General features: G+C 36.2%; 1 protein-coding gene across 6 annotated transcripts in view; it reads left to right on the forward strand.

The window, feature by feature from the left end:
• Positions 1 to 21,856, forward strand: part of TBC1D5 (TBC1 domain family member 5) — a 366,944-nt gene that overhangs the window by 124,511 nt on the left and 220,577 nt on the right. For all 6 annotated transcript variants that reach the window (XM_080386447.1, XM_080386448.1, XM_080386446.1 and 3 more), the window contains one exon: positions 8,249 to 8,392. In XM_080386447.1, the coding sequence (XP_080242573.1) occupies positions 8,293 to 8,392 (100 nt within the window). In that variant the 5' untranslated portion in view covers positions 8,249 to 8,292. The remainder of the gene's footprint in view (positions 1 to 8,248; positions 8,393 to 21,856) is intronic.

Here is a 21,856-nt window from a genome sequence, read left to right on the forward strand (position 1 = left end):
TACATATGTATTACTAAAACATAAAGTGTGTAGCATAGCATGGTGCCTGTGTGTTCCTGAAAGTAAAACTCTTAAATAGTTAAAAACAATCATTTCCGTACCATAAACAGCAGCAAACTACTTTAATCTCTATTTGGAAGGACAGAGCTTTAATGTAAATTATATTGACCTGGTTTGTAACCAGGTAGATAAAATATATTCTAAAAAAAAATAAACAAGGGATTTCTTTCATTTAATGGATTTCCAGGTGTTTGAATCATTTTAATACGAATAGGGTTTTCACCACCTCTAGATCACTGTAAGAAAGGGGAATAACTTTGTATTTGACTCATGCAAAGTTTTGAAATCTTACTGTATTTTTCCCTCTCCTTCTCTATCATCTTTCTCTCAGTAAAGTAAAACATTAAGTTACTTTCAGTCTTATGTCAGTCTTATAGTTCCTAAGCAATTAATAGGTCTTGTTGCTCTTCTCTGGACTGTAGCAGCTGGTTCTAATTTCTACATTATCTGCCTAAAGCTGGATACACTCATTCAGCTCAGGCTTTAGCAGCATTAGGTGATGGCAGATTTACTTATCTAATTTTTTTCAACTTGTTTTGGCTCTGAGGAACCTTTCTCTATTTGAGTCTTCAATTGAAAGGAAGCGCCGTAAAAATACAGCAGCGTAGTATTTTCACATCTGCTGCTAAACAGCTAGATCCGGGGGGTGGGAAGAGTGTTCAAGAGGGCAGGGGCTACATTTAGCTGTCGAGTTTGGATATTTTTTGGTTTTGTTGGTATTTCTTGTGTGAAATCAATGATAGATCAAAGTTGTGTTCTCTTAACAGCCTCATTGTGGAGCTGTCACACAAGCCTGCATTAAAGACAGGTATAGTTTTGTGTTGAGGGTGTGGAGTTTGGTTTTTTTAGGAAATGCAAACTGTAAAATTGAGACTGAATTTGACTGTTGTGTCTTTTTGTTTTTTCCTGAGATGAGACCATACTGAACGCAAAACTGTAGTATTGGGAATTTAGGATGGTTGTTGCTGTTCATAGTTTTGTTGTCACCATTTTCAATGAAGAAAAGAGATAAATAGTTTCACCATAGATGTCAAGTGTCACTATTCATGGCATTAGACCTTGGGAAACAGGGTTGGTGGGGGCTGTCAGTATTGACTATAGTGGTCAGCATTATATAAGGATTTTGATCCTCCCTGCTTTACTCAAGTTTTTCTTCCTTAGTCAAACTAGCTTTTCTTACAGAATCATGTAACCTCAAGAGATCTGTAAGCTAGCAACGTGTGAACTTGTTCCCTGCTTGTGACAGAGATGTGGAAGATTTCCTATCTTCCAAATTAACAGAATAAAAAGTGTTTACTATGATAAAGTTTTGTGCGTTTGGTTTGGTTTTCCTTTTTTAACTTCTGGCATAAAAAAGTTTTTAACTATCATGTGAATTACCAAGAGAATACGTTGTCGTGGTCCCAGACTATTTGTGTTTAGAAAAAACATGGCATTTTAATTCACTACTGAATTTATACTTTGCATGTTAAAGTACTGGTAAGACATGAAAGTTGTAGGGTTAAAACTGTAGACAGTGCTTTAAAGCTCCGGTGATAATTGTTCTTAGGTATGTATTCCTTTACTGTGGCTCTTGAGACAACTACTTAATAGACAACATTTGAATAATACAAATGTGCAGTTGGTAAAAATGGATTAGGGTTTCAGGGTGGTACCAATGGGTGATATTTAATATTGAATGACATGTATTAAGACAAATGCTTTTATATATAATTTATTTGGCATTGTAAATGCATTTATCTTGTGAGATACAGACCCCCTGTTGCCACATGAAGTATTCTGGAAAGGTTTGGAGTAAATAAATAATAAAAGCACTTTGATATACAATCTAACAATATTAAATATTAAGACTTTCACATGATTGATTTTAATACTTAATTAACTTATTTAAAGTCCAATGTAACTCTGTTTTTTTTTATTAAAGATCAGACAGGCAGAAGCTAAAATGCAGGAAATGTTATTAAATAGGACAAAATTAATTGCATTTCATGATCATCAGACTCGCTGGCTGTTAACCTGTCCCTCAGTGGCATGATCCTGTTTGTTTTGTTCTGGACCCCAGCTGATATTAACGTTAATCTGCTCTTCCACGTCAGTCTATTTTTATGTTTGCATCATTCTATTTTAATGATACATAATCTGATACATTTTACAGAAGAACGTAGACTTGCTTTATGCTATCCATGCTTTGTCAAATTGTGCACTTTTCCTCTGAGTTAGTAAGTGTTCCTTCTAAGGCATCTTTCTTCAGTGGATGGTGGGCCACCTGTGGAAGTGGCTGAGTAGGAACCCTAGCTCGTTTTAAACCGGTGTGTAGGAGGTGGGGGTTGAGTTTGGTGGGGTTTTGTTGCAGTTTATTTTTTTGACGCACTTGATCTAGTATCTTCTGTATTTAAATGGCGCTGGTGATAACTGGGCTCCAGTGATGGAGGGCAGAAGAGCTCAGTGCTATGAGACAGGTGGTCCGTGTGGCCTGGGTGGAAATCGCTCCCAGAGCAAAGAATAAAGCAGTGGATATTACAGGTTGGAACAAGATTTGTAAAAATGCCTATTAATGAGTGTCTTAGTAAAAGGTATCCAGCTTGAAACATACCAAACAGTCCTTGTTTTCCACAGTTTCTGCTCAGGACTGTCTCCTGCCCAGCCCTCTATTCAGAGAAAGCATGACTTAATTTTTTCCTTTCCTAGTTTAGCAGGAATACTTTAAGGCCCAGGAGATGTGGCCAGTGAAAGAAAACTCAGGGTCTAGAACTGTTTCTAGATTACTTGCAAGTCATCTGTACTTCATTCCTTTAAATAAACACAATGCACGTTTATTCTCCTAATACTTAATTCCTTATCTACTTGAAAATAGTTTCATATTCTGGAGAATCCTCACTTTTGTGTGCTAACATGCTTGATTACTTCATAAGCTGCAAATGAGGGGCAGAGTTATGAACCCTCATAACATGATGCTGTCAAACTTAACAAAACGTGCATAAGACCATTACCATATCAGACGTTTGCTTTTAGTCAGTTCGTTTTAATCAATTTGACTTCACAGGGCAGCTAATTTATCACTTAGCTGAACAAGTATTTCCTCTACTTGTCATCAATTTAAGTAATTAAAATGGTAAACTTTGCTATATGGTGTGAAATAAAGGCCCAAAGATAATTTGGAGAAGGTGGTTGATAAAGTCTAATAGAATGAATACAAAGTATTATTTACATTCTTTGATATGCTTCAGTGGTTTTCAGAAATGTCATATTCCCGTAGCTTTGCTGGTACTGATATGAACTGTATTTTATTTGTGGCATATCCAAGATTAAACAGTGTTGTTCAGCTTCTTCCTTGAAGTTAGTGGTTCTCTTTTTCCTTTCTTTAAGCATAAAACGTTTTGCTTTTTTGCTTGATCGATTGTGGATGAGGGCATGTCAGAGAGCAGTGGGGCAAGTCCTGCCATTTGTGCCGTTGTTCTGCCCTGCTCCTAAGCACCTCCGCAAGCCTGCGGTCCCTCTCGTTCACTGCCAGGGGATGGGAAGGGAGGGGAAATGGATCTTGGAAAAGCTCAGAATTGCCTAATTATTTTTCATCTACTCAGTTACACCTTCAAAATATCCTTTGTGAGATTGATTATATTTTCTAATTTTGCCCAAATTATATGAATACTCTTCGCATTTTAAACATTGATTTTTCTGTTTTGGTGTGTTCCGTAGTTTGAAGAAATTATTTTTGGAAGTTTATATAAACACTGATGATTAGGGGAAACAATTTAGATGAACTGTTTTGGGTTTTTTTTAATTGAAATAATTCAGTAACTATTTTTGAAACAATGCTTGTTATCCATAAACTGCTCCTTTGAATACTGAATATCTATATTCAGTATCTGTTGCAAATGCAGAGGTAGATGAGTGTCTTATGACTTGAAATAAGGTACAGTATTCATGTTCAACTGTGCTATGTTTTGCTTATGAAATACTGATTTCAAATTTACCGCAATTTTTGAGATTAGGGCAGTCTTGCCACTTGCTCTTGTGGCAGTGAATAGTCTCACTGCTAAAAGAACTCTGTAAGGTTTGTTTTTATTTTGAATTTCTCATTTTCTAACTGAACAGTTATTATAAACAGTTTCTTATGTGAACATTTATTATAATCCTATTGCAGATGACTGCTGTTTTGTACATTTCTGGTTATAGCTGTATACCTTTATGTCTGGGTAATACCTGGGTTTGTTGTGTTTTGCCCAACTCCAGTCCAGACCTGACTGGTGCTTCGTTGGTAGTTCAGCTGATGATAGAAGTATCTCTCACTTAAATTTTTATTTGTCTTGTATTTCTAGCTGGATAGGTATGACATATTAATGGAAGATAAAGTATGACTGAGTTGAGGCTGTTGCCACTGACAGTCTGCTGAAGAAGTGGTTTTCATTTTTAATGTTTTAAATGGAATTTTTTTAAGCATTCCAAACTCACAGGTTTCTGTACAGGAGGAATGGCAATGCTGATGAAGTCATGACTGTGTGAGAAAGACTCATTTATGGCAAGAGGTGGTAGAAATAATATGTCAGAGCAGCTAATACAGAAGGCAAAAAAACTTTTAAAGTCTCAGGTGCACGGACCTCCTCATGTCTAAAAAAGAAGCAGCAGACTTCAAAGCTAAGTACTTGTTGAGAATAAGAAAAGTCCTCTGAATTAGAATGGGTATGTTAAATCAGACTGTCTAATGCAACAAGTACTTGATCCCTGCTGTGCGGAAAGAGGTTGTTGGTAATACAGATGTTAGTAAACAGGAGTTGAATTTTTCCTTATGGAAACAGGTTAGTATTTTATTCCCAATGGAATATGGAGGAGGTCACGGGGAGAGAGGATGATGTGGCTGTAAGCAAGTATCTCCGCAGAGTCCCTTTAATATCCAGTGGGGTTCTATGTTGGAGTCCGTAAACCCACCTTAAGGGATTTTTGGTCTCCATTGAGAAACTGGGCTGACGGGTCACAGATGTACTGAGAAGCTGACCTTACTGAAGACAGGCTGGATCCCCTCGGTGGGGGTGGTTTGGCGTGGAGCAGACTTGGGATGCTGCCCTCAGCGGTGCGTGAGGGCTCCCCTGCTCATCTACTTGTGGAGAACAGCCAGACAAGGAGTGCATGCGTCTGGCTCTTCCTTAGGCTAATGGGTGGATTAGTGTCTGTTTTCATTCCCCTAACTAGATAAATGTTTCATACGCAGCCTTAATTATTTTTTCATGTGTATTAAAGAATAGTTGAACTCCCAGTGCTGGAAAAGGTGCCTGGTCTTTGGGCTTTTTAGCCCTCCATCTTTGGAGGGGGGAAAAAAAAAAGCTATAGATAGAAGGGTCACTTCTAGCTTTGACCGAGATGTTAGGGTTTAACTGGATACACAGTATTGAGTCTTGTAATCTAATAATTGGATTTTGGATTTTTATAACATTTGTATTATTTCACATTGAGAATTTTAAAATGGCTTCTTATTTAATATGAACAATATGTTATAGGTCGTTACAAATCAACCACAAACCTGTAAAGAATGGATCTGTCTCAGAGTACGATTCCAAGTGTAATCGTAATTGTTTAATAATTCTCTTTGCTCTTTGGTAGAAGAGCTGAAAAGAACTTAAGTATAAACTTGTAAAGAAAATTGCTTGGCCTAAGGAGTGACAAGACTAATAGGTAGTGATTTTTTTTAACACTAATCAAATGTATCCGTAAACAAACACAAGGAACTGATTAAATCACTGTGTGAATATCAGAAGTAAATCTATTCAGCTGTTTAAAACTGCTCTAAATGTCTGTAAAGTAAATTGTGGCTCTTATATGTTGTAAAGGCATGGCATTTGAGGAATATTTAAAAAAAAAAAAGAGAAGGTGGATACAGAACAGAAGAATACAGAAGAACTAACTTACTAGAACTAATTTCATACTGTGTTATGGATGTAAGACAGTGTATGTCTGAAGCATATTGTGTCTTAACTAAGTGGTAGCCGCTAAAACTGCAAAGGCTGGTAAGGTCATTTGGTGCTTTATTCTCAGTTTGAAAAGCACTCAGCATTGTGCCTTGGTCAGATCGTGTAGTAATATCTGAAGGACCATAAAAATAGAAAGTTAGACTCTGGCAGCACAGTTTGAAATAAGCTGGTAAATTTTTGAAGATAAACGAACAGATCAGTAGAAAGGTAGTTACAGTGACACAGCAAAAGGGAACAAGAGCAGCAACTAAAATTCCAGCAGGAAAAAATTATAAACATCTCTTTCTGCAAAGTTGGATGGGGTTTTTTTGTCTGTTTAGTCAGGTTTTTTAAAGTCCGTTCTTCCAAGTTGTTCATTTAAGGTATTAAATTTAGATATTTATTTAAGATATCAGGTAGTCATAAACGTGTCTATATTATGTAGCCATAAGACTGCAGGTAAATTTTGATATGTTATTTAAGTGGCTAGCAAGTTTTCTCCAAGTTATCATTCATGCATCTTTCATGATTATGGTTTATAAATTGCCTAGGAAACACATGATGTATACTTGCATTCATCATAAGTTGTGTTGAGCTAGTACAAAGAGTTGTTCAAGGCAATTCTGTGCTTTAGTGGTGTGTTTTATCATATGTTTGTAATAATTTGACATAAAAGTGTACCACTGCAAAAGCAGGCAGTCCTGCTTCCCCTCAGCTCCTGGCTCCTTGTTCCCGACATCTTCAGGTATTCTCTTCTAGGTAAATAGTGAGAGACGGTGTGATCATTTCAGCACCACACTTAACACAGGTGCTGGGGCAAAGAAAGGACAAAATACTCCACAGCTGAGAGAGTATCCTTTCAGAAGCAGCCTGGGTGCATCGGTTTGAAGGAAATGCTGAACAGTGACCCAACTGGCTTTGTTTCTTATTCAGTATATTAATTTTTTCACCTAACTTAGTAGGAAAATGAAGCAGATGAATAGTGTATAAAACCAGAAAGGTCTTAAGAATCCCAGTCCCCTTTCATTTGTTGACACTAAGCAGAAGGTATAAAGAATCCGTGGTCAATGCCATGCCTTGTAAGAACCAAAGGAAAAGCCTAATTGATGTGATTACCAAATCAATAATATACCAATCCTGAAAGTATAGGTGCATACCTTTCTTAAAATACAATTTTCTTGGAGTTAGAAATTTATGGTGCTTGTAAACTAAGCAGTTACATTAAGTGATATTTAAAACTCAGCTGGCAATTGAAGGTAGCTACTTAGTGTTGCTTGGGCGAATCAAACCTATTTGGCTGGTGTAGTTCTTTTGTGCTGCTAGTTAATAAATTGCTGTATAGCGACCAAAATGCCGTCTTGACAAATGTACTCTTGTGCTGTTAATGCACTGGAAAGGTCGTTTTTCCTTCTTACTGCTCTGGCCATAACACCATCTGCTTTTCACCCTTTCGTTGGCATCCTCTTATTTGTTGCGGCCAATAGTTCTCGTTCAGTGACACGATAGCGATGTGAATGCCATTTAGTAGCCTGTGACAAAGAACCCGTCTCACCTGCTTCCTGGGTTTTCAGTTTTGGGCCTTCTCCCCTTTTGCCTGTTATTGTTGGGAGGTCGTCTTTGTAAACAGTCACTAGCTAGCTGATTATCTTTCTTCAAATGCCTCCTTAACACTGTATGTGTACAAAACTAATATTAATCTTGATAAAACCAAAATTGGCCATAATAACAGTCAGTGTTATGTCATCCTCTCTTTCTGCATGTGTTTACGTCCCTCTCTCTCTTATACTTGCCCTGTGATTTCTGAAAAACTTGTTAAAAGGAAGTTTTTCTAGGTGAGAGGTCCTGAGTCCAGAAGAGTGATAAAGGTGGGTCTCAGCTCAGCTTTGCTCTGTCATCTTTATCATCCCCAAGGACTAGCATCAGTTCTTCCTGGAATCAGACTAAAAGTTGAGTTGGGGAAGCTGGAAAAAGGAAGGGAGGAGGCTCTTCCCTCACTTTAGTCAGTCAAAACCACACTTGCACTTTCACTTGCAGTTGGAGGTGCTATAACACTTCTTTTGGACTGCAAATATGAAAATGTGAATGGAAACACTATTTTTCTGCTATTAGACAATTAATGGTGATGTTATGGACAATGAGGAGAGGTTTTTAGCATTTGTGCTATTGACTTGTGTGAATGAAAAACAGCTAAAGCAGCACTGTTTGTTTCTCTTTTTTTTTTTTTTCGTTTTTTTTTCTCCCTCCAGATAAGTACCCTTCAGTTGGAATTTACTACGTTTACATTGCCAGTATGTATCACTCTGTGTCTGAAACCAGTCACCCTTTGCAAACAGAGGAACAAGAAATAGGCATTGATCCCTTGCAGAGTTATTTGAACAAGCCAGGGGAAGGTGAGTTCTGCATTTCTGTACATTTTTTACTTTATACCTTAAAAACCTTATATAACTGTGTCATGATAACTGCACCTGTCAAAATTTGTTTAATTCTCTCAATGAAGTTGAACAGAGTAACTTAAAGAACGTTTCACAGAGTATGTGTAGAACACACTGACACTAATGAAAACCATGAAAAGTCAACTTTCAATTACAGACAGAAACATTAGCCAAATGTTTAATGCGCTGTCATCCTTTTTTAATCATAAACCAAACACTGACTTCAGCGTAAGAATTTCGAAATGCAGCATGGCTTTATGTTACATTCTCAAGCATGGGCTCTTAACACTGCTTTGGTTGTAGGGATTTTTTCCTGGTTTTTTTTCTTTTTTTTTTTTTTTTTTAATCTGCCATAAAGTTCATTATATTATCTTGGATGAGATTCTGCAAGTAAAAGGGATGATTTTCCTTTTGATGTTGTTTGACTCAGCACCTATATTCTTATTTGAAACAAAAATGGAAGTTGAGATAGAATTAACATGTTTTAAAGGTAGAAATTACTATGTAACCTAAAGTAAATTAATTAAATGCAGTATTTGGAAGACTCTAATGAACAGTGAGAACAAACTGCTTGCATAATGCAATGCATGTCTGTGTTGCTTGTCTTTTCTACTTATTTGCTGGTAGTGACAGTATAGTTGGTTCAAAGAAAGTGATAAGCTTAACGAGAAAGCTCGTCCTTGTCATGAAAACATTCCTCAAGTACTCTGTTATACACAGTGGCACCTTAACTACCTGTAATTTTCCAGTCATTGAACACATGTACCGGGAGGGCAAAATAAAAAATTTATTTTAAATTACAGAGTTGAAAAAATTTGTCACATTTCCGAAGTCCCTCACCCGGATCAACTACTCTGTGTGGCTGTATCTGTCTGTCTTCTGTTTACTAGTGCTTATTTAAAAAAGCTATGTCAAGTTTTGGTTAGGTTTATTACTTCAGTTTATAAGAAGCTGATGTTTTGCTTTAAAATAGATTAGTAAAACACTGTCCGTTCAAGCCAGTTTTTTTCTTTGTTTCTTCATTGGTTTATAAAGCTTTTTCAATGTTAGAAAATGAGAATGAACATCTAGGGGGATGTATTTTAACACCTCCTGATTAAATGAAATACCTTTTCTAGGTCAATGTTCCTCCTTTTATTATATCTGACATCTTAAAGATACGGATCCATTTTAGTTTGATAAACTAAATGCAGTTTTGTACATATTTTTAGAGACTTGAAAATAATTTTTTGCAATAACCTAAAATAATACCCATTTTCCAGAGGAAATATAGCTTGCTTTTAGTCTACCCCAATCAGGAAAAAGATAAGCATTTTCTTCTGATATTTTTTCCTTAAAAAAAAAAAAAAAATAAAAATACTCGTAATTCTCTCAACGCTGTTTCAAGAAAAGCTAAGATTTTTACCCTGTTAAAAAACCACTGTAAATTAATTTTACCCTTTATTGTGCCCAGAAGCAATTAGTTACCTTGCCTGAAAAGGTTTCTCATTTTTATCCCAACCTTAACATTTCTATGACATACAAAGTTATTAGTATTGAATTGATGTTTAAAAGTGCCATTAATTCATTTACCCCAAATGTTCATTAACAATGTAAATGTATGCTGATGTTCTATGAGACAAGGAAGTGACTAATGACTCTTCGCACTAACAACACTTAAAATGAATAGAAACTTTAGATAGCTAATCTTGAAGTAATCAAGACCCTCATTCAGCTTGGCATCTCTGTATGCTCTAAAACAGCTGTCAACTGTTAAAAATATATACACAACACATACATACGCACATGCGAAGATAAAGATATGTAAATACATGGTTCCCCAAGTCATAAAGGTTACCAACTATGGTACATTTTTTATGTTCTATCTATGTAAATATTTTATATAAAGCATCCATTTCATCTTCATAGGGTTTTTTTACTGTGAAACACATGCTGCATTTTAATTTGAAACTTTATATATCCAAAATAAGTCTTGGAAGTTTTAATATTTCATTTTAAATAAAGCATATACTTAGATGGTGTTAGGTCTTTGGGCATCCAAGTATACAGTTATTCCTGTCCATGCCGTCCGTCCTTCATTGTCTTCACAAAAGTATTTCGAGACGAGGTTTTTCAAGTTGGCCTCAACTTTCAGGCATGGTACAATCAACTTGGTGAAAATCTGTATTTAAAAGTCTTCTGTATCATGCATCATAGAAATATGGAGGAGAGGTAGTCCATCAGTCGGAGGTGTTCTGTGTAATATTACGGAATATGAGGATATCTGAATAATTTTTTGAAGCGGTGCTGAATGCTCAAGGTATTACTTTGGAGACGAAGTGATGGAAGTCTTAAATGAGATAAGGTTATAAAAATAAAGCACACTTTGATAAGGATGCTGAAAATAAATAATTAATCGTAGAGCTAGTCAGAGTTGTTTGTCTATGTGAAGTATTGTATTTTTAGTATGTGGTGCTTGGTATGCAAGGATACCAAAACTTGATGGAGAACCAGGAGATGTCCTGTCCAGCTGCAGTTTTGAAATTCTCTCACAAGGCATTTTCATGAAATAAAAGAAATCTCAGAACTAGATAGATTGCTGTCAAGTGTAGCTGGTTGGAAAACTGCAGGCATAGACTATTTCTTGTTCATTTGCTGTCAGCTTGGAAGGATATATTGGGTGGGATTCCAGGAATCTGTTGATTGAGCCTAGTAGTACTCAGGACTTTTATTAAAATCTCAGTGAAGCTATAGAGAGAAAAGAGTTTTTGGGGGACAGGGCTGCCCCGACAATGGAGGGGCAGACACGTAATTCACAGTATTCTTGAGATTTTGGAGAAGTGGCCTGGGAAGAACAAGACATAGTTCACTAGGAGCAGCTGTGAGGGTGAATATTGCAAATGCTCGGCAGGAGACAAGTGCCTGGTTGAACAAATAGTAGAGCATTACAGATGAGGTAAGTGTCATTTGGAGAAAGATCTGGGTGTTCATAGCACTCCAAATTTTGTGTATCTGACGAACTTTGAATCTTGAGTTATGATGAGTCATGAGAATGTGCTTGTTTGCAAGTTTAAAAAAATCGGGATAGGCTGTTAACTAATTGACAGTCAAGATCTTTTTTCTAGCCCTTTAAAATATTCCAAATAAATGGGTAAGATAGTATTTCAGTCTTTTTCTGATGACTGGTTTGGCTGATGTTATTTTCCTGCTGTATGATTTTTTTTCAAGATCGAGAATTGTGCATTGCATATATGCACTCATATATGCTTTTTAAAATAGCATTTTTAATAGTTGGTAAGAAATTTGTAGCAGGGGTTCTCACTTTTGCAGTCTGATACTTCAGGTGGAAAATTTTAGTTCTTTATAAGAATTTTTAATCTTCTATTATCTCTTCTGGATCTGCTTGTGTTTTACATGCATGTACGTATGTGTGCAGTGTTACATTTGCTTTTGACTATAGTAAGTCAATGGTATCTTGCTACATTTTCTGTTCTAAGAATCTTCATTATATAGTTCATTTTATTTTAACAATATTTTTAAATGATTCCCTCTGAAATACGGATCTTTATCAGAGAAACTGATTAATTTTTCTTGTCTTCAGCAGAGACTTTATAAACCCTGTATATATGAAAAGAAATTTCAGAAACATTGTTCTACCTTCTCCCTGTGTATTGCAGCTGACAAACTATTTTGTTCACTTCCAACTGCCTGAGGTTTATATTACATTGAAATGGGATAACTAGGTTAACTGTTTCTGAGCTGCCGTAGATTTTTGCTCTAACTTGCAGTGTTCACAACATGGTGAAACAAGTTTTGAAGAGCACATTAGGTAGTATTCCCATTTCATTGATGTAATGAGAAAGTTGATTCTCTAAAGACAGACTGGAACAATGCATTTAATACTCTTCATTTAATTTGCTCAATATCACAATTAATACAATTAAGGTCACTTGAAATGAAACTATTAACGAATTGGGTAATTTACTTTAACAATGTCAGTGTGTTCTCACGATTACATTTGCTTTAATTAGTGTACAAGCTATTATTTAATAGTATACTTCACATAGAAAAATGTAATGTGTTCTTTGTTCTTAATAGAAGGAAAGGGGAAACCTTTAATGGGTCTGAGTTTTAGATTTGGAGTTTGGGGGGTTATATTTCACATCTAAAGGCTATAGGTGGTGGTGAGGACGGAGAAGGCTGATGTAGCTGGAAGGACAAAGATAACTGCTGGAGCGTGTGACTGAAATTAATCCAGTTGAGATAGATCAGTTGCCCACCTCATACTTACTTACCGTTGCATCCCTCCTGATTCTCAAGGCAGCCATGAAAAAACATGAGAGGCGGTGACAGGACATTCATTTTTCCATTTTGCCCATTCTGTGTGTTTCCATTGCTTGTCTTTGGAGAATTTTGCTGTTCTGGTGTTAACCTCATAACCCTGATCAGTAGAAAGTATCACCATGTAGAACTATAATTAATATGGAGTATGAGATACCTGGTTTATATCAGTGTTATACAGAAAACATGCAGAAGACAGAGGGGAATGAATTAATGAAGTAAATGCCACCTTCTCTGGACCTAACAGGACCTATGTGCTGTCAGATAATTTCCCCAAATCTTAAGTGTAATTCACATGGGACTGCGTTGGTCTTGGGTACATCCTTTCGCATTCGTTTCAGGGTTAAGTGAATTTTTGATGTCAGAAAATTGTATTACCTCCTAATCAGTCAGTACTGTTCAGTGTTACGAGTCGGGGGGTTTTGCCCTTACAACCCCTTTCAGCCAGGGAGACAAGGCTAATGCAGATTGCCCTGTATGGTGTGTAGCTGTCACTGTTTTTACAGAGATCGTTTCCATGATTACATTGAAAAGAAACAACCACAGAGGTCCAGACCTTTCTGTGTGAGAAGTACATTCCTAGGTAAAAGCAAATGAGGATGCAAATAGAGTGAATACTTGAAGTCTTACTACTTCTTATCAAATGTTTTTTGATAGTGTATTGTATGATGTCATGTATGTCATGTAATATGTGCTCTTTCATCTTCTCTCCAGGGAGGGACATGTAAATGAAGTAAAGCATTGTGGTTTTAAGAGTCCTTTTAAATATGCACGCTACTTTGTGTTTTCATTAAAAAGGCAAGACTGGAACAGAGAACCTCTTGGCGTTATATTGGAACAGAAGATGCTGAGGGTTCTGATTGTTTTCGATGCCTTTGGGATTTCAGGCTACGGTTTGCACCAGGCCCTGAGAACGCCATGTGTCTGTCCTGCATTGTTGTTTTTATTTATATATATATATATATATATATATAATTTTAAAATAATTATTTTTATATATTTATGTATATTTTATATATATATAAAAAAAGTTTTACCCTTTAGGCAGAAAGTGTTGGTGTGCCCCACCAGCACAGCGGTTGCTAGTGGTCCTTACTCAAAACCCTTGTGCTTTTCCTCCTGGGCTTGGCTTTTCCATGGAAGGCACAGGTATGCTAGAGGAGAAAGAGCTGTCTTCAGCCTGCCTTGCTTCGTATTGGATGAAAAAAGCAAGAATGTTTTTTACATCTTCAAACACCATATGCTGACATAACAAGCATTTTAATATTCATTTATTAATGATAACTACTGTTCAGCTGGCTTTTAATTGAGCAGCAACAGGATTGTAGTGACAAAGGCTATCGGAGCAGCACGGTATGTCTTGAGCTAACTCAGCCCGTCACTAGCTGCTTCCTCACAACTCTTCATTTTCTCTTCTCTTTTCTGTGTTAGAAATACATTGTTATTAAGAGATCAGTTAACAGAGAAGCTATGCATGTTTAAAAGTACATTTATTTAATGTAGTTGAGAAATAGTTGGAAAATAAAATAAATTTATTAAAAGTTAGTTGAAAATGGCTAGCACACAATATACTTTTTCCTTTAAAAACTGTATTTGTGCGGGTGTTGAAATGCTTTTAGAAATTTGTGGGTTTGCGCCCTTTGGGTTCAGTGCCTTGTTACAGATTCGTAGTTAGAAACTGCAGGAAGATTCTAGATTACTTCAGCTGTGGGAGAAAATGTGAGTAGCTGATACAGTCCTGGGGGTTACCAGCTTCCAGAGTTGGAGTTTCCTCTTTAGAATTGGTAACTCCAGGATTTTTGGTGGCCTCACAAGTTGCATGTTACGTTCATTCCAGTTTGGAGGTTATACTGTGGCATGGGTAACGAGCACGAGCAGTGTAGGGAAATTGCCCTCAGTGGCTGGTAAGGCAGGTGTTAGAGAAGACTTTTTGGGCAGCAATGCCTGTTGATCTAAAGAAACCTGAATTGTTAATTTTGAAAATTCTACTCTAGATGGGTGTATGGAGGTAAGTTCCTTCTCTCTAATGGCATTGGTACGCTACCTTGCTTCAGTCACCTCAGCTGGGAGATTCCAGTTGTTTCCAGATACAGCCCTGCCCAAATACTGGCATAAATCACTTGTCAGCCTCGTGTCGTTCTTCTAGTAACTCCTTGTGACCCCACTTCGGGAAAAGCTGATTTCAGCATTTCTTTTTCTTTTCCTAGCTTTTCCCAAATGCAGGTTAAAGCTCGACTAGCTGGCTCCCGTCTTGCTCCCTAGCATGCCTGTAATATAATACATGTGGTATAAAAGGAAATGATACAAGTTGAATGAAAAAGAATGATTTTTTTACTAAATTTTACATGCTTAAAAGAGCTTAAAATACCAAGCAGAAATTTCCATTTTAACTATAGTAACCTACTGAACAGCAAAATTAAAACAGAATAATCTTTTTTAATACGACCTCTGTAAATGTAATTAAGAGTATGTTAAAACTAGCTTATTATTAGAAGTTATACAGAAGCCAACGATAAGAATGGAAGCATTCTTTGCATATTTTACTCAGACTTGATACAAAAATATAATATGAAGGTTACTACCCGTAAACACCTCACATATTAAGTGTTTCCAAGCAATGATCAAATTATGTTAAATGGCTATATCTCCTACATATCGAAAAGGCAGATTCTCTTAATTTAAAAAAACTGAACAGTACAATTTGATCGTACTTGTATATGTATAATAAAAGACTAGTTAATCAGAATTCTAGCTGAGGCCAGCATGTTTGGTAAAGCAGTCTGTGAATTGCATGCCGCTAGCTGATGTGACAGACTTCTGTATCCGAGATTAAATGTAAGTTGAAACATTTTGAAGGAGTTTAACTGCCACAGGTTTGATTGTATTAGAAACCGATTGCTCTGTATAACAGAAATATGTCAGCACAGATGGGATCTTTCCTGGTTTTCATCTATGTGGACATGTAGAGGGAACTGGATTTCCTTATTTCAGAAAGGGAGGGGTTCAACCTACTTACATGCCTCATGATACTGCAAAGCTTCAGTTTTAGTCTTCTGATCGACTAATGAGCCTTATTCTTTAGCCTCCTTGGGTACCCCTGTCGTTGTCCTCTTTGGGTATGCAAAACTAAGAGGTATGGGCGGGGAGAGAAATAAAGTTCCGTCATACTTACTTTAAGTGGTAAGAAATTATCTGGTAAGATGCATATTATTTATTGACAATCTGGCCTTTTAACAAAGAAAAATAGGCCCATGCTTAGGTTGCCACCGCTACAAGCGAAACAGCTGATACTTTAATGAACAACATACTGAGGGCCATCCAGGACATAAGGCAAATTAAGCAGGTTACAAACTGCATGTCTTCTGTTTAGGTATAGGAGATCTCCCCAGCTCTGACAATTAGCTCCGCTGATCAGGCAAGCAGACAGACACAAACAGAAGGAGGCCATTTGTATCAATTTGAGGAACAGGACCAGTAATGAAGTAAAATATCCATACCAGGTAGTTTCACCTCCACTTTGGAACAGATATTTCTAACTGCTGGTTTCAGCTTCACAGTAGCAAATAAATAAATAATTACGTGATCCTTAACAAAAGATGATTTTTCTGTTGTTTACAAATCGAGAGCAAAGCAATAATAATACTTCTAACCTAGAGGGTTTTTTTTAAAAAAAAAAGGAGAAAACATTTTCTGGACATACAAACAAATATGAATCTTGGTAACCTGACAGCTTTGTTTAAACGTTGAATTTGAGTTTCCTTTCATGAAAATCTTTTCAAAGTATAGCAATTCAGCTGTGAAAACCTGAATACATTAATGATGACAAAGAACCTCTGGAATGAGCCAACATTTGTTTTTGTTCTTTTACAACGTTTCCTGATGAATTGCACATACAAAAGTGTTGCAGGTTATTTTAATTTTCTTTACTTACTTTGATAATAAATGTCTCCACTGTTTACCTTTTTGGTTAAGGTACCTTATTATTACTAATCAGCTTTAATTATTTATAGCAAAATGAAAGATAATTTATAGCAAACTGAAAGATATTTCTTTGATGTTGAAAAAGTCAGGGACCTGATCCTATTAAAATGAATGGCTAGGTTCCAATTAACTGTAAAGGTACTAAGCCTGAGTGCCCTTATTGTCTAAGGGGGCCAGAATTTTAGCCCAAGGTACTGGACTGGAGTTCCTCAGTTTTGGGAGTGTTCAGGTTTCAAATGTTTGGTTTGTCACGCGTTTGGTGTCGAGATTTGGCCACGCAGAGGCAGAGTGCATATAACCGACTTTTAAGAGTCCTGGTCTTCATTTTACTCCTAAGATTCACAATAATTGAAAGAAAAGCTAAATATACAGGGTAGGGGGAGAATGGCTTTATCTCTAAATAAAATTGAGTGCTAAAATGGGGAGAGTGGGAGGAACGTGCGTAGCCTTTCTGTTTCATTGGTCTTTCTTCACAGTCAACAAAATAGCAAACTAACCCAAGTCTAAACAAAACTGGATAAGAAACATCGTGTTTCGTATGCATGTATGTGAGCTTGTGTTTAAATCGTGTTTGGTGTAAGTGAACTATTGCTGGGTTTTGTTTCAAAATATTTTAAGCTTGTGATTTATATGGTTGTACGTATACCTATACACTCTATGACAAGATTGAACACCTCTGTCAGATCTAGAATATCTTTCAGTTATTCTTAAGCATCCCTGTTCAGCTTTTTCATCATGTCAGGCATTTATATCACTGCATCGGTAATCATGTGATTATGATGTTTCAGCTGCAGTACAAATGACACAAAAAGGGTATAGCAAATTAGATTTATTTTCGCTATTTGTGACAATCACGCAAGCCTGTGATAGTGTATGCTCCATGGCTTGATCTGTTTCAAAAGGGAAGCAGGACTTGGGATGTTTGTTTTGCATCTCCGTGCTTACCTCGTCCTTCTAGAAGGTATCATACACCAAAGAAGCTATGGAATTAATTCTCATAACTGCCAGAGGAAGAACAACTAGACTATGTTCTCATACAAAAAAGAAATTTGAAGCAGGTGAAATGATATGCCTGTTTCGTACAAGAAGTCTGTAGCAGGGCCAAGAACTGGACCCAGATCGTTCAAGGTCCAGGACACTGCCTCAGTGACATCCTTCAGCACTCGCTTTCTTTCAGCCAATTTTTGTGAGACAAGTAGATAAATCATTTAAAAAAAAAAGTAACTTTGGTACATGTCAGAACGCACACTCAATCTTTTCATGTTTTGTATACAAATTTAAAACAGATAAGCTCTTGTCAGCTTAGAAATTGCAACTAAAAGTATTTTTGGTAACTAAAAATATTGTAGAAGACGCAGATCACTGTCATCTTTTCAGTATTATGAGTAACCAAATAAAGTGTTTTGGATCTGTTAAACTGTTCCCTAAACTTTGGCAAACGGTGGCATAGTACAGACATATATGGGCGTTACTATTAAAACATGATTTGGCCACACGTTTAAAAATGCTACTCCAGCTTAATGAAATCATTGACAAAGTTGATCTGTTCATGCTTGTTTATTTCACTATTTTGTATGTCAGCATTGCCAGCTCCTGTTTTAGAAGAGGGAAAATACCAAAACTTCTTAAGAGATTTTTTATTGTTGTTGTTTAAGTAAGCACTACCTGCTGCTTTTACTGTTTCATTGTGTTATTGGGTACAGGGTGCATTACCTGGCTTGACGTGTTTCTCGATGTACCTTGCAAAGCAGTGAATATAGTTGTACCTTCTGTACCGTTGATGTAAACAGAACACCTCTCTCTCAGATATTTCATGTGTATGAAAGTATGTGGGAAGGTTAAAAATCAAGTTTAATGTAAGTAAACTGTAATGGCCACTTAAAAAAAAAAAAAAAAGGAAAAAAAAAAACCCAAACAAAAACCCCACAAACAAACCGAAAACCTGCTCTAATTTTTCTTCTGTTAAATATCTTAATTCTGTACGAAGAGCTGGCAGTTAAATGTTTCTGCTTGGATACTAGAGTGGTAAACAAAAAGACATAAACTCCAGGATAGGAAGACCACACTCAAATTTTTGAACAAATTCCGTTGAGTTTAGTACAACTGGGACCATGTAACCAAAATATTAGCAAGTGGCCTCTATGCTAACTTTCTCTAAAATTTTGATATCCCATTACAAATTATTATTCTTGATCTTCCTAGAAGTTAAAAAGCACAAACTTCATCCCGGTAAAGCTTTTATGGTGGTGATAATTCTTTTCTTCTGAGAAATTGGGTTTCTACTGGAAACAATGATTTAAACTTAGGAAAAATGAACTGTATAGTGTTTCAATACAAAGTGCAATTGAAGGGATCGAATTCTCATCTAATACATGTGAAAATATATTTTAAATAACATGAAAATGTGTGAGTTTCATTATAATAGGGTACATTTTCTGTATGTCATATTTGAAGATACTATTGTTGGTTTTGTTTGCTTTCATTTGAAATATTTAAAGGGTGGAGCAATGGAACATAAATCTGTCCATTAGTGGGCATTTCTACTTTGCACTCAGAAGAATTCTCATCAAATTTGATTTGCTGACTGGTGGCCAGAACAGATGTTATCTTAATGGAAGAGAGAAGCATCTAGAGCCACAGGGCCACCTGCAAACTTCTGTGACCCAATATTGGTTCATTGTTTATTGAAGTACGAAAGAAAATACTCCTTTGCAGAAGTATACAAAGCTCCATTCTGAATTAGTACAGCTAGGTGGCCATAACATTATTGACTACACTAAGACTGAGATTTTATTGCAAGAAAAAATGTGGCATTAATTGTTGCTATTCTCAAAAAAAAAAAAAAACAACAACTTTGCAGATGAGATTCTTTTGCTTATTTGAATTTGAAAGAAAGAAGGGGATGTAAATCAGAGCTTTTACTGTGGAAGACTCTCTGTTTTGGGGTTCTTGTAACTATAACCAGAGACAGCTTATGTTTTAAAAGTTCTGGAATTAAAATTGACATTTTTCTGCAGGATTAATTTTAATGTATTTTATAAATTCACGTTTATGATGAACACATGACAGTTCTAGTTGTGTCATTTGCATGAACTAAAGTTACACCCTTGTAACTGTGGCATTAGAATAACTAATTGTTCAAGTGAAGATTTTTGAGTTTTGTGGGTTTTTTTAAGAAGTTGGTTTGTAACATACTTCTGTCAGAAGCAAACGTATGATTTGGAAAAATACCATATAAACCCTGTATTAAATTCTCCTTGGCACTTTTAAAAATGAGCATATAAAGCCTGTTTCAAATGGTCTTTGGCTCTTTCTCATACGTTTAATTTTTGCATGAAAAAAACTTCGGGTTTTGGGTGTTGTTTTTTTTAAAGCAGCTATAAATGAAAAACACAGATTTAATTCTGGACATGAAAAAGCTGCAGATTTTTCGTCTTGGAATTAATATATTTATGATACTACAAGTCCTCTAGATATTACAAATTTAGCAAGATACTTGCAGATTTTCTGCGATTTCAAAGACACTTACTCATATCTGTCAGTTTCAATTTGAGATTCCTATGGAAAAATGAGCCCGCATTTGGTATCTGGCATTTGCATTTCTTGGCTGAAGACAGTTCTGTTTTTCTGCATATTATTGTGCTCCTTGATAAAGCTGTAGCTCGGAGACGTCATTTCTAAACTTTTGAATGTACCTGAATTTGGGGGTTTTCTTTATTAATACGTAAATATTGAGTTAAACATTGTATTAACTGTGACAATCTCTTAACTCAGATACAGAAGTCAAACACTTGTGATTTTTGTGAAGTTGAAATCAATTGTTCAATTGGTAGTTACTTTTGGTATAGATATAACAAATGATAGTATTAGCATTAAAACAATGCTGAATCTTAAATTAGAAGACGTGACATCTGACAGTCATGTAGTAAATTACGTGTACAGTGGTAATTTTCTGCTAACCTAGTGTAAGGACTAACTTACACTGTAGATCCTACAACGTGGGTGCTAACTCTGATACCAAGTCTTTGCTGCAAGGGAATAAAAATAAGCAGTTATTTTATGATTCCTTCATGCTGTAATTGCATTAGGAAAAAAAGGCATGATTATTGAGAAATGTTATTAATCAGATTTTTCAAGGTAATTTAAACCTTTAAATTTTACTTGAGGCACTGCAAGACTGATATGGGTCTTGGTGAAAGGAGCAGGATTTGTACAAGCACCATGTTCAGGCACCTGCTAGTGCCCCTTCTGGCTTGCCACCCAGGTAGCCATTGATGGCTAACCCAGGTTACCACAATGAACTTTGGACACCTTGTAATTATTCCCCTGTTTAGGTTTGTTTGCTCTGATCGTCAAGGGATTTTTCTGTTTATAAATTGACGCCGTTTTGCATCAAAGATGATGAGTCAGTTTTAGGACTTATGACTTACTTTAGTAGTTCTCATTTACCAGTTGCTCTGAAGTCTGCGTCTGGTTTCAGTTTTGATGAAGTGGAGGCAAAGCACAGTTTGAGAGCTTTGGGTTGGGTCTGGTTTTTTCCTTTTACAAACCGTATGTCAGTGCTCCAAGCGCCTGTCTCGTGGCTGCTTAAAACAAAAACACCTATAAAAGGTCCCACACTGAGGAATATGTACTGATTTCAGGCAAAAATTCTTTTCATTTGGTGTTTATGAATTGCACTTTTAAAACTTTGCCTGGGGGTAGGGAGGAGTGTTTCAGAAATAAGATGTTTAAGCAAAATGACTACAAAAGCATGTAATCTTAGATTTTAGTGTATTTCTTCTTCTGAATAAGTTATGCTCTAATAAAAATTAAAGAGCAAGTTGCATTTCGAAGATCAGGTCATCATAATTCATTGACATTAGGCCACATAACTGAATAATGTCTTACTTCAGTGAAATACATCAAATGAGATCAACAATTATGACTCATAAACATGCCTCGCAGGCATAAAACAGCAGGGAATTAGCATGTGAGGCTGATAAATATGCATGTAAATAAGCTCCCAAAGGAATAACATGGGTTTGATTGATAGGTTTAGAATTGGAACATATGTAAACCCCTTTATTCCTCATTCTGGTGTAGCTAAGTAAAGATGCGTTTTACTTGTTAAAAGTTTCA

Source organism: Falco punctatus, assembly GCF_963210335.1.
Source record: "Falco punctatus genome assembly, chromosome: 4".
Lineage (NCBI taxonomy): Eukaryota > Metazoa > Chordata > Aves > Falconiformes > Falconidae > Falco > Falco punctatus.